The sequence below is a fragment of the Limanda limanda genome, chromosome 3, assembly GCF_963576545.1.
Source record: "Limanda limanda chromosome 3, fLimLim1.1, whole genome shotgun sequence".
Lineage (NCBI taxonomy): Eukaryota > Metazoa > Chordata > Actinopteri > Pleuronectiformes > Pleuronectidae > Limanda > Limanda limanda.
This window is the reverse complement of record NC_083638.1, coordinates 2,581,093-2,594,403: the sequence shown is the minus strand read 5'-3', so window position 1 is coordinate 2,594,403 and position 13,311 is coordinate 2,581,093. Positions and strand designations below refer to the sequence as shown.

Sequence of the window (13,311 nt, the reverse complement as noted above, 5' to 3'; positions counted from 1 at the left end):
GGAGCGGGTCAGGCAGACAGAGCGGGGGAGCAGAGTGTGTGCGACAGTGCAAACCGTCAGAGGTGAGCTCCAACGCCACTTTTCATTTATTCATGTGTTCATGTCCCGTCTGTCTCTCAGCCGATCGTCTTACGTCCCGGGAGAGGACGGCTCCGCTCCACACTGCAGCTATTGTCAGAGAGAGAGAGTGTGTGTGTGTGTGTGTCAGTGTGTGTGTGTGTGTGTGCGTTTCTCCTAGTTTTTTGTGTCATTTCTCCACTTTTGTCCTTTGTGTCCTTGTTAAATAAAGTTTGTAACAATCTAAAAACAAAAGCAGTTTAGAACTGATAAAAATTTGATCTGCCGTTTTATTGATAATTGATTTAATTGTTTGAAATCGTTTGTTGTGTCTTTGGTTTTGGACGCTCAGTCAAACAGAACGTCGCCTGGAAACGTACAAGCAGCAACACAACACAATGTCAGTCAGCAGTAGCCCTGAGCGTGTGTGTGTTTGTGTGTCGCCCAGAAAATGTAAACACGCAGCGTTTTCTGTGTTTGTGTCTAATCCTGTTTTCTAATCTGTCAGAGACCTGGTTTGTAACAGAGCAGGTTTCTCCTCAGTCCACGTGTGGTTGTGTTAAGTCTGATTAATGCTCAAGATTGTTCCCACAGAGTGCAGATTGTTCTCAGCTCGATAAGATTGGAGGCCTTGTTCACTTAGGAAAACGTGTGACCACCCACACACACACACACACACACACAAACACACACACACACACACACACTTGCAAAGACACACATGTGAGTAGGTTAATGTGTCAGTGGACGTTATCAGCTGGTATCAGGTCCGACTGGTTTCTGTGGTCTTCAGGAGAAACGGAGGGACGACATCTGATGTGAGAAAAATAAGTTAAAATCTGTTTTTTTGTGCGTAGAAAAACGTCATTAATCAGATTATAGATTAACTACATGTTGATTGGACTGTTTCCACAGGTTGAACTGGTTTCACCAACAAAAATACAATTGATGACAAACGTTTCTGTGCAAATTTACAATTTATTTGATTGAGTCAGAGACGTTGTTCCTTCGGTTTCCTGCTGCCTTATCCGGGGGTCTCACCTGAGGGTCTCACCCGGGGCCTAATTGAGGCCCTTCCTGGAGTCTCAGTTTTTATCAGCAGCTCCAGCACCTGAAAGAAACTGACCGATGTGACCGTTCTTCTTGTCATCTCAACAGTTTGTCCCTCCTGTGTTTCCGTAGCGAGCTCACTGGACTTCCTGATGAGTGATGGTGAAGACGACAACTCCTTCCTCTCTCTGCCCAACGCCACCTTCTCACAGCGCCCCTCTCTGACCGCAGAGCTGAGCGAAACAAGCGCACCCAGCCAGCAGCTGCTCATCCAGGTAACGCAGAGGGCGGGTGTGTCCAGTAGGGGGCGTGTCTGTCGGTGGGTGGGTGGGTGGGGACAGTATTGACTCGCGGCTTGTGTCCATGATGAGGTTCCACTGGTGTTTAGACCTCAGAGGAACTCGACCTCTTCACAACTGGAACATCTGTGTTTTATTGATTGAATTCTCAGTGTTGATTTAAAAGCTGGGTGATCAGGAGTGAGAGCGTCTCCGTCCTCGTCTCCGTCCTCGTCTCCGTCTCCGTCCACCTGCTCACTCCTGGTTTCTCCTCCTCTCATGGTGCTGTGTTGTTCTGTCTCCACGCTGCAGAAGGTCACCTGGTCCTGCTGGTGGACTCCTGCCCACGTAAACATATTCACTCTGCTTTCTAGGCTGTTTTCAGAGATGAACTCAAGGAAAATTGTGTCTTGACATTTTGTGTAGTTAGTGTTTCACCTGTGCAGCAACACCTAGGGAAAGATCAGTGTTGTCAGAACCTTCAGAACAGGAACACGTCCAGACTTCAGTTCATGTCTGAAAACAGCTTCATAGTCTCTGCTGCTGCTCCTCGGAGCCGTGACTCCTCCTCCTTCTTTCCTCCTTCGTTTCCTTTTGCTCTTTAGTCTCCGTCCTCCTCCTCAGTCTCACTGATCTTTAGGTTAGAAGAAGCTTCCTGCTCTTAGAAGCAGCTCCTCAGCTTCACGTGGCTGAACGTACGACACGGCTCATTCATGTTGCTCTGTGTGTGTGTTTGTGTTTGTGTGTTTGTGTGTCTGTGTGTGTTCAGACTCTACAGGACAAAGTGTGTGAGTTTCAGTCTCGTCTTCGCTCTGAAGAAGTCACTCGTCACCTGCTCGTCCAGCAGCTGCAGCAGCAGAGCGTCCAGGAGAAGGCGTGTGGAGGAGGCGGGACTGTGGGAGGAGTCCAGGAGTCGCAGGAGGAGCTTCTGAACGGTGAGAGCAGAGGTGATGTCACGGCTGCAGGAGGAGATGGTTTATAAAATCCAGTTTGTGAAATCGGTCTGAATCGTTCACATGAGTCAAATCCTCCTGTAACAGTTGTTTGTATAATGAACTTGTTCTTCATGATCCTAAATTCAAACAGTCCGGTGTTTATTAAACACAGATTAGAAGCTGACACCTAGTGGCTGGAGGATTAATGTTTATCCGTCTTATTGTTGTAACGCAGAAGGAGTTTCTACAAATTTGGGGCAAATGATTTGGGTCGTTGAAGGTCGCTGTAATATCTTGAGTCTGCCTCGTGGGAATTGTTCAGATTTTTACCAGTTGTCACTTGGACTCAAAGATGTACTTCATCAAAACAAGTGGGAAATCAATATGGTGTGTGTGTTTGTGTGTTTGTGTGTGTTTTGTGTAGGTGAACAACCTTCAGATTGTTTCAGCCGTCAAGAAGAGCAGCTGGTTATTCGGCTGCGCACACAGGTACGTCTACAGGAAACATCTTCACATTTTCTATCTGCATTTGTTCACATTCAATCAAACTCTCAGCAGCTGATTGGACGGTGATGAACAGACAACTGTCACTGGATCCCTCAGGACAGTTTAATTCTCTCACTGTGTCGTGTTTGTTTAAATCTGACGTAAGAACCTGTTTGACACTTTGACAGTTTTGTTTTATTAGTGTCACTTCACCGAGCCGCTGCTGCTGCTCTTCAGGTTTCATTCAGTTTGTCTGATGAGCTTCAGTGTTTCACTGTGAACAGACTGATCTGCTTTCTTTATTCTATCAAACAAAGTGCAGATTTAGGTGAAAGTTAAATCATTTTGAGGTATTCGGATCTTCCTTTGTCGGACTGAAACCAGGGAACCGACACAATGAGAACCTGAATAACGAAAAACAAGAAATCGTAGAATGAGAAACTGTCTCGTGTGGAGAGCAGTGATTTAATCCCGATGTGTTTGCAGGTGGAGGAGCTGGAGAAGAAGCTGTTGGATCAGACTCAGGAGGTGGAGAGACTTCGCTCAGAGCTGGTGAGACCCTGCCTGACCGCATTCCTGAGGAGCCCTGGGGAAAATAACAGTCTCTCACACACACACACACACACACACACACACACACACACACACACACACACACACACACACACACACACACACACACACACACACACACACACACACACACACACACACACACACACACACACACATTTGTCTGTCTATATTTTTGGGAACCTCACAGCAACCTTAAAAAATGTGTGTAACTCTGTTTGAACGATGATGTAAACGTAAAGAGAATCTTACAATCTTACAAAGGGATATGTAAGCATGGTTTGTGTGTCTGTGTCCTCCGGGCCTGCAGGGGGCGACGGACCTGGAGAAGCAGCTCCAGCTGCTGGAGGTGGAGAACGAGCGTCTGAAGCAGGAGCTGAAGTCATGGAGGAGCTCAGAGCTTCAGAAGCTGGACGCTGCAGCCGAGACCTGCAGCTGCAGCCAGGTACACAACTACACACAGGTACACAACTACACACAGGTACACACACTACACACAGGTACACACACTGCCCCCACAGCCAGGTACACAACTACACACAGGTACACACACTACACACAGGTACACACACTGCCCCTACAGCCAGGTACACACACTACACACAGGTACACACACTACACACAGGTACACACAGGTTCACACACTGCCCCCACAGCCAGGTACACAACTACACACAGGTACACAACTTCACACAGGTACACACACTGACCCCACAGCCAGGTACACACACTACACACAGGTACACACACTACACACAGGTACACACACTGCCCCTACAGCCAGGTACACAACTACACACGGGTACACACACTGCCCCCACAGCCAGGTTCACAACTACACACAGGTACACACAGGTTCACACACTGCACACAGGTACACACACTGCCCCCACAGCCAGGTACACAACTACACACAGGTACACACACTACACACAGGTACACACACTGCCCCCACAGCCAGGTACACACACTACACACAGCCAGGTACACAACTACACACAGGTACACACACTACACACAGGTACACACACTGCCCCTACAGCCAGGTACACAACTACACACAGGTACACACACTACACACAGGTACACACACTGCCCCCACAGCCAGGTACACACACTACACACAGCCAGGTACACAAACTACACACAGGTACACACACTGACCCAACAGCCAGGTACACACACTACACACAGCCAGGTACCAAAACTACACACAGGTACACATAGTACCCTTTAGAGCCAGTTGTGTATACACACAGGTACACACACTACACACAGGTACACACACTGCCCCCACAGCCAGGTACACACACTACACACAGCCAGGTACACAAACTACACACAGGTACACACACTGACCCAACAGCCAGGTACACACACTACACACAGCCAGGTACCAAAACTACACACAGGTACACATAGTACCCTTTAGAGCCAGTTGTGTATACACACAGGTTCACAAACTACACACAGGTACACACACTGCTGTCTTTTTGTCCCCACTGACACATGGAAAGCGTCCTTGGGTCTCTTGAAAGGTTCTTTATGAATTGATGATGTTTTCTTACACTTGACATCTGTTGCACTTCTGTCCGTCCTGGGAGACGGATCCTCACATGTGTCTCTCTGAGGTTTCTACATATCTTCACCTGTTAAAAGGGTTTTTAGTAGTTTGTCCTGACTCTTGTTGAGGGTTAAGAACAGAGGATGTCACACCATGTTAAAGCCTTATGAGACGAAGTGTGATTTGTGAATGTGGGCTATACAAATAAAATTTGATTGATTGATTGAATGTCTGTGTGTTGTGCAGGACGCAGCCTCCCTGCGGCGGGAGGTGTCTCGCTGGGAGAACCAGGGCCGGCAGCGGGAGCGGCGCCTGGCCGAGCTGGAGCGAGAGCTGCTGGAGAAGAGCTCCCGGGTGGAGGCGCTGCACCGGCAGCTGGACGACTCCACCCGGCAGCTGGAGGAGTCGCGGCAGCGGCAGGACGAGGCCGAGAGGAAACTGGCTCAGCGGCTGCACGAGTGCGAGCAGGAGACGGCCAGACAGGCTGCAGCGCCCTCTAGGGTCAAGGTGAGGTCACCGACGGGTCAGCGGGAGACATGGACACCTTCTGTTCACATCATTACCTGATCATCTAGATAATGTGTGTTGTGATTACTGTTAAAAACGTGTTCTTTTATTATTTAAGAGAAGATGAGCTGAATTCGGTTTGTTCAATCAAGAATTTATTTAGGAAACAATGAACAGGTTACAGCAAAGCAATGAGCTTCCAGTACGTTAGTCGTATTAAAGCGCGCTGAACATCCGGCATCTGTCTATTTTATAACAGCAGATCTTCGTTCCTCCTCCTCGGAAGTGCGCAGGCGTAATCCATCCTCCTGGCTTTTGGAATACGGAAGTAGAACAGGGAGACACTCCCAATGACGCTATAGTTGCTAGGCAACCTGTTTACTTCAAGAAAGTCCTTGAGCCACAGATGCAATGTGGGGCAAAATTGTTGTCCAGCGAAGCAAAGAATATTATGTTTCAGCGATATCAAAACAAAACCTGACTGTAAACATTCGGATCCTCGAAACCAAAGAATGTCACAAATGAAGTCAACAAAGTCTCTCTGTCCGACCTCCAGAAGTTTATCAGACAGCTCCTGGAACTTTATATGATGTTGAATCTGAGGGAGTTACGCTTTTAATATCAGAAGTTAGAAATGAAAAACAAGTGAAGGATTCATTATTAACACTAAGCAGCAACAGTTATTATAATCATTTGTATGAAGCATAATATCTAGCTAAAACTACTTCTATCTTTATTTGGTTGGAATTCTGTCAGACACAACCTATAGTTAAAAAGTTGGAAATCCCAACATTACACGATTCCTTTCTAGTTTACATGCACAGACGGAAAACAGTTTGTAAAAATCTTTCTGTGTCAGGAGAAAAATAACAAATTCCACATCTGCAGGTTTGAGGATTTCTTTATAAAACCTGGAAACAGCCTCTGTCCTTCAGCAAAGAGCTACAGATGGATGAGAAGCAGCTTCTCTGGTGGAGACCAAACCCGGAGCTACTAGATGTCTGGACCCACACTCCAGTCCAGTGATTTAACAATGGTTCCCTGATTGTGTTGAGATCTAATCAGTTGTGTTGTGTGTGTTCCTCAGTACGTGACTCAGACGGTGGAGGTGGAGTCGGCCGACTCGCAGAAAGCTCTGGTGGAGACGCAGAAGAAGAACGCCGCCCTGCAGGAGCAGCTCTCTCTCCAGAGGCAGCTGCTGCGGGAGCTGGAGACGCAGCTGCACGAGTCGCAGAGGACCTGCGCTCAGCTCAGGACGCAGGTAACAGCCGCTGTTCCACTTCCTGTTCCACTTCCTGTTCACAACCACGGAACCAGGATCACACCTGGATCCTGCATGAAGCCACTTTGAGTCAGAGTTTCTGTGACTCCGCTAGATCTGTGAGTTTTAATAAACAGACAATTAGCCTGTATGAGGCAAGGGCCACTGTTAGCCTAGCTTAGCATAATGACTCAGAATGAGGGTGGACTGTTAGCCTAGCTTAGCATAATGACTGAAAGAATGATGGAGGGACTGTTAGCCTAGCTTAGCATAATGACTGAAAGAATGATGGAGGGACTGTTAGCCTAGCTTCGCATCGAGACAGAGTGTTTTGGTCACAATGAACCAATGGGATGAAGATAAGCAGATAAACGGAGCCCCGCCCCCTGCCCCCCCCCCCTCCCCAGTTAACCTTGTCCTCTCTGCGTGCGTCCTGCAGCTGCTCGCCGATCGAGGTCGTCTCTGCAGCCTCCTCGCCATCGGCGGAGGAAACAGTGAGGAGGTTCGCAGGTTGTCAAAGGTTGGCCCCGCCCCCTCTCTGTGACAAAACCTAGGTTCAGAGGTCACAGCGAGAGCCCCCCCCCCCACCCTCCTTCTAACCGAGAGCTCAAGTTACAAACCTGCAAAACAAACTCAGAATGAGGGATTTATATTTCTTACGTGAGCAGATATTAGAAGACAAATGTATCTTGTTGATAATTGTAACAAACTTTGTTAATTTTGTAACTCGACACTTTCTTATACAACTTTAGAATTTGTATATTTATCTTTGCCAGAATCAAACCTGTCTTTTATGCTTTTGAGTTTTCAGCTCAGATGTAAAATCCATATTAATAATATATTTACATGTCAGGGGGTCATAACACTCTGACCATCACGTCTCGATTTCAAGCTCAGGAAATAAAGATGGACAACATGACGGCTCCCTAAAGTAACGTGTCCTGTTCGCCCCCTGGTGGCTGGCTGCAGTATAGTTCATGGATCCTGCTTCTCCATGTTCAAGTGTTTATTTTTCTGATGAGTTTGGTTTTATGAAATATTATAAAAATGGGCTGAGACCTCATGATTGACAGCTTGCTCCTGATTGGTTGTTTAGTGGTGGCACCTTGAGCTCTCAGTCTGTGACATGAACCCCTCCCAGTGCCCCCCCCCACCCCCCCACGTACCTGAGCTCGCACCTCAGCTCAGGTTTAGACCAGTTCCTCCTGTAGTGTGAGTTTAGCAGAACATAGTTTAGTGTTTGTGTTGCCATGTAAGTTTTTATTTGCTGTTCAGCTTCAGGACGTTTACAAGTTTGTATTATCATATATTGATATTATTCAAGAGGTGTTTTACGGAATACAATCTTCTATCTAATTGATGACTTGTATCTGGATGTTCTCCGCTGGTTCCTGTATAACCATGTGAACTCTGTCTGGACGGAGCTGAGCGTCAGCATCGTCCCGCCGCTGCCGCTCGTCTCCGCTCATCGAGTCTAAGCGTCTGCTCCGTCCGTCAGATCCTGGTGTACGAGGGCGAGATGGAGCGAGCGCAGGGTCAGCTGGAGGTGGAGATGCAGAACCTGGAGGAGGAGAAGAACCGGGTGATCGAGGAGGCGTTCATCCGAGCCGAGAGCGAGATGAAGGCCGTGCACGAGAACCTGGCAGGTCAGGCTGCTTCCTGTGTGGTGCCTCTCTCCCCCTGTGTGTGTGTGTGTGTGTGTGTGTGTGTTGGACTGACGGATGTGTTTGTGTTGTTGTGCGTCAGGAGTGCGTATGAACCTGCTCAGTCTGCAGCCGGCTCTCAGGACTCTCACCTGCGACTACAACTGTCTGAAGCGGCAGGTGCAGGAGTTTCCCTTCATGCTGGACAAGGCCATCACCGAGGCCAAGCAGGAGGTGAGTGAGGAGGAGAACCCGGTTACCATGGTTACCGTCAACGACCTCTGGATGTTGCTGACATGATGGTGTGTGTGTGTCAGATCTGTCAGGTGATCAGCGAGGTGAGCAGCACCAACCAGGACCTGCTGCGCAAATACAAGCGGGAGATGAACCTGAGGAAGAAGTGTCACAACGAGCTGGTTCGACTCAAAGGTCAGAAAACAAAACCCTGTTGGTCGTCATGGTGATGGTGACTGAAACAGGTGAAACGTAAATCTGATGAAGAGGTTCAAAGGGTTTTGTATGATTTGATGATCAGAAACATGCAGAGATTTAAAAGATTTTAAATGGTGAAATGATATAACAAAACATTTCCAAGGTTTTGTTTTGGTCTTAATTGTGGAACTGGAATCTTCTCGTCCGTTTCCTAGGCAACATCCGTGTTTTCTGCCGCGTGCGCCCGGTCAGTCAGGAGGAGCAGGACGCCGCCGACGCCAAAACCATGTTGAGCTTCGACTCGGACGACGACGCCGTGCTCTACCTCTCCAGCAAGGGCAAGATGATGACGTTTGAACTGGACAAAGTTTTCCCTCCTCGGTCCACGCAGGCGGAGGTGAGTGACATCACAGGAAGTGAAGAGATGAATCCGTTCAGCAGCCGACAGATTTTAGACCTGAGAAGCGACTCATTCGTTTAGTCGGCTTCATACTTGTCTCGTCCAGGATCTGCGGATGGTGTAGATTCCTCTCACGTGTTTCTTCTCTCTGATTGGTCCATCAGGTGTTTCAGGAAGTGCAGTCTCTGGTCACTTCCTGTATCGACGGCTTTAACGTCTGCATCTTCGCCTACGGACAGACCGGCTCCGGGAAGACCTACACCATGGAGGTAGGAGGTTTCAGTTCGTTACCACCGACACTTCTTGTTTCTTCCACCAGATAATTGTCTCTGTCGTCTCTTGAATTAAACCGGGCGTGTGTTTCAGGGCGTGGTGAACGACCCCGGCATCAACCAGCGGGCGCTGCGCCTGCTCTTCTCCGAGGTGACGGAGAAAGCTCCGGACTGGGAGTACAAGATCAGCGTGGGCCTGGTGGAGATCTACAACGAGACGCTGCGGTGAGAGAACAGCTGATCTCCAGTCTGAGTTTAGATCTGAAGACCTGATCGGCTACGGTGATAAAATGAGCTTCTTGTTCCCCTGAGGATGAACCATAATAACTCTGACGTCATTAATCAGAATCAGAATCAGAAGGTATTTATTGCCAAGTAGGTTTACACCTACCTGGAATTTGCTTTGGTTATTGGTGCATACAATGAACATAGAAACATAAAAACACAATAAATACACCACACATAAGAAAAACAATAGTAATAATAAAAAAACAATATATATTTACTCACTATTTACTTCTTATTTACTCACTTCAGTTGCAGTCCTGAACACCTCCCAGTCTGTAATCCAGATTAAGAGTCGACAATAATTTTGCAGGTCTGTGATTCTCTAGAAAGTAACATTTTATTTCAAATTATAAGGAAAGCATTAATTTTTCAGTCACTATAAAGAAATTATGATAAAATTACAGACTCGGAAAATAAAGCTTTGTTATTGTAGTCACAGGTTAGTGGGAAAGGTCCCCACATGGTCACTGTACAAAACTCTTTAGAATGATGTAACATTTCCCTAAGGTCTTTCTACAGGGTGTAGTGAACATTACAGCCACACGGGGGTGCTGTAGTGTTCACAGCGATGTCGAGTTACTTTTACATCAGAGGAAATATAATTTTGTTTCATAAAGATTTGTTTCATAAGTTAAATCCAAACATTGTCAGTCAAGCCTCAGTAGTTTCAGTGGCTTTCCTGCCTTTCCAGTGGGTGTGTGTGTGTGTGTGTGTGTGTGTGTGTCTGTGTGTGTGTGTGTCTGTGTGTGTGTGTGTGTGTGTGTGTGTGTGTGTGTGTGTGTGTAGCACAGATTCCCTGTTGTTATGTAAAAGGTGGATCATGTTAAACGATGTTATCCTCGTCTGTCCAGCTGTTGTGTTAGAGAACATCTGGGTGCAGCCCCTGGGAGAGAACATCTGGACGCTGGATACAAGTTTTTGGCCGAAACAGAAGTTGAGATTATCAGATTCACACAGACATTCTCATTATTCCTCCGCACCAGCGACACCTGGTGGCCGGAAGCATTTTATTTTCAGGTTGTTACACAATGAAGGAGATTCTGCAAAGTTGGTTCAAAGGTCAAAGGTCAATGTTACCTTGGCCCCTTAAAACACATTGTCAAAGAAGAACTGATCTCAAAGTAATGGTGACATCGTGATATTGATGTCAGAACAACCAGGAGGGTTGAAGCTGCTCTGGCTGGTGGAGACCAGCTTATAAACAGTTTAAATATTGTCTTCATATTCTGAAGAACTGCCCTGACCACTTTGACTGACTGTTGCCATGGTAACCAACGTGTCTCCCGCCCCTCAGGGACCTGCTGGGCGAGAACCCCACGGACAAACTGGACATCAAGCTGAATCCTGACGGCAGCGGACAGCTCTACGTCCCCGGGCTCACTGAGTTCCCTGTGCAGAGCCCGGAGGACATCAACCGGGTGAGAGCGTCCTGCTGAGCGTCCTCACTGTTGCTATGGCTACGCCTGGTGTCCACACTATGCAGTTTACCAGCCTCTGAATCAGAGACTTGTTTAAACGCTGCTGGTTTCGTTTTAGTTTGAAAACTCGGGTCGTATTTTAGTTACTTTCATAGCTCTTACTTTTGTCTTACTCTGTGTGTGTCCGTGTGTGTGTCTGTGTGTGTGTGTGTGTGTGTGTGTGTGTGTGTGTGTGTGTGTGTATGTCTGTCCTCAGGTGTTTGAGTTGGGTCACATGAACAGAGCGACGGCGTGCACCAACCTGAACGAACACAGCTCTCGCTCACACGCTTTGCTCATCATCACCGTGTGTGGGTTCAATGCCGCCACTGGAAACCGCACACAAGGTAAACACACACACACAGACACACACACACACACACACACACACACACACATTAACACACACACACACACAGATCACTCACCCTGCGTTCTGGTCCAGGTAAACTGAACCTGGTGGACCTGGCGGGCTCGGAGCGGATCGGGAAGTCGGGGGCGGAGGGCAGTCGTCTCCGTGAGGCTCAGTGCATCAACAAGTCTCTGTCGGCGCTCGGTGATGTCATCAACGCGCTGCGGAGCAGACACGCCCACGTCCCGTTCAGAAACTCCCGGCTCACCTACCTGCTGCAGGACTCGCTGAGCGGAGACAGCAAGACGCTGATGATGGTGCAGGTAACGTGTGTGTGTGTGTGTGTGTGTGTGTGTGTGTGTGTGTGTGTGTGTGTGTGTGTGTGTGTGTGTGTGTGTGTGTGTGTGTGTGTGTGTGTGTGTGTGTGTGTGTGTGTGTGTGTGTGTGTGTGTGTGTGTGTGTGTGTGTGTGTGTGTGTGTGTGTGTGTTTTCCTTCAGGAAGTGACTCTGTGTTGTGTCCAGGTTTCTCCGTTGTCGAGCAACATGAGCGAGTCGGTCTGCTCGCTGAAGTTCGCTCAGCGCGTCCGCAGCATCGAGCTCAGCTCCTCGTCGTCACGGCGACACGAGACCTCGTCCACCTCGTCCTCGCCGACCCACGACAGCATCGAGGTGACGCCCACTTCAACGTGACGGGATGATGTCACCTGGTTCCTTATCTATTGTCCATGTTCTGACCTTTGACCTCTCCTCCTCAGCTCGACTCCCCCCCGATCACCCCCCTCCCTCTCCCCATCTCCCGGGCGAGCAGCGCAGGCTCCACCCTCTCCTCCGCCTCCAGAACCCCGAGCGGCTCCCGCAGGAGGTCCCAGTCCCAGCTGTCCACAGGTAGAGACACACACACACACACACACACACACACACACACACACACACACACACACACACACACACACACACACACACACACACACACACATTGTGGAAATAATGAGCTAGACATTAAATATAATGATTTATTCATTAATGATCCAAACAAACTTTAAAAGACAATTCACTTTTTAAAGAAATCTCTATTTAAACCAAAAAGTCCCGATAATGTTCTAGAAAAGAAGTACATTTTAAAATGTGATCATCTATAATCCCTGACAACTTGCAGATAAACCTTGACTAAGCTCTAAGATTATTTCACCAGTAAATTTCTGCACTTTGAACCTCTTTTAATATTGATGCCTTTTCTATAAATTTCCATTTTCCTAGATTTTTCTCATGGAATAATTCATGGATATTGAAGAAAAGGGGACTGATATTTATGAGACACACACACACACACAAACACAGCGTCTTCCATAGACATATATAAGGCTAGATGTCTCGGCCAATGGAACGTCACCACATGGCGGCCATCTTGCTGCAGGCGGCTCCCATAACATTGTGTTGTAGTGGTGCGTACTTTTTAAATAACCATAACTTGCTCAATTTTCAACCGATTTTGAAACGGTCTGGTTTGTTATAAACGTCAGAGATGTAGTTATGACACTGCATAAATTATTAAATTGTTTAGAAAAATAACATTATTATTCATAAGTATGCAGTGTCATAGCTACATCTCTGACGTTTATAACAAACCAAACAGTTAAAAAATCTGTTGAAAATTTAGCAAGTTATGGTTCTTAAGTTAAGGTACGCACCACTACAACACAATGTTATGGGTGAGCGAGCCGCCTGCAGCAAGATGGCCGCCATGTGGTGACGTTCG

The 13,311-nt window shown here is 47.6% G+C and overlaps 1 protein-coding gene across 2 annotated transcripts in view; it reads left to right on the top strand.

Moving 5' to 3' along the window:
- kifc3 (kinesin family member C3) overlaps positions 1-13,311 on the top strand; it is a 34,254-nt gene that overhangs the window by 19,112 nt on the left and 1,831 nt on the right. Inside the window, exons 3-20 of one of the 2 annotated variants that reach the window (XM_061067565.1) lie at positions 1,240-1,382; positions 2,155-2,320; positions 2,745-2,809; positions 3,293-3,358; positions 3,690-3,842; positions 5,190-5,450; positions 6,538-6,711; positions 8,210-8,357; positions 8,458-8,588; positions 8,672-8,783; positions 9,002-9,183; positions 9,351-9,455; positions 9,553-9,683; positions 11,041-11,164; positions 11,421-11,550; positions 11,649-11,878; positions 12,078-12,224; positions 12,311-12,440. In XM_061067565.1, coding sequence (XP_060923548.1) covers positions 1,240-1,382; positions 2,155-2,320; positions 2,745-2,809; positions 3,293-3,358; positions 3,690-3,842; positions 5,190-5,450; positions 6,538-6,711; positions 8,210-8,357; positions 8,458-8,588; positions 8,672-8,783; positions 9,002-9,183; positions 9,351-9,455; positions 9,553-9,683; positions 11,041-11,164; positions 11,421-11,550; positions 11,649-11,878; positions 12,078-12,224; positions 12,311-12,440 — 2,598 coding nt within the window. The remainder of the gene's footprint in view (positions 1-1,239; positions 1,383-2,154; positions 2,321-2,744; positions 2,810-3,292; positions 3,359-3,689; positions 3,843-5,189; positions 5,451-6,537; positions 6,712-8,209; positions 8,358-8,457; positions 8,589-8,671; positions 8,784-9,001; positions 9,184-9,350; positions 9,456-9,552; positions 9,684-11,040; positions 11,165-11,420; positions 11,551-11,648; positions 11,879-12,077; positions 12,225-12,310; positions 12,441-13,311) is intronic. The other variant, XM_061067564.1, reaches the window with a different exon arrangement.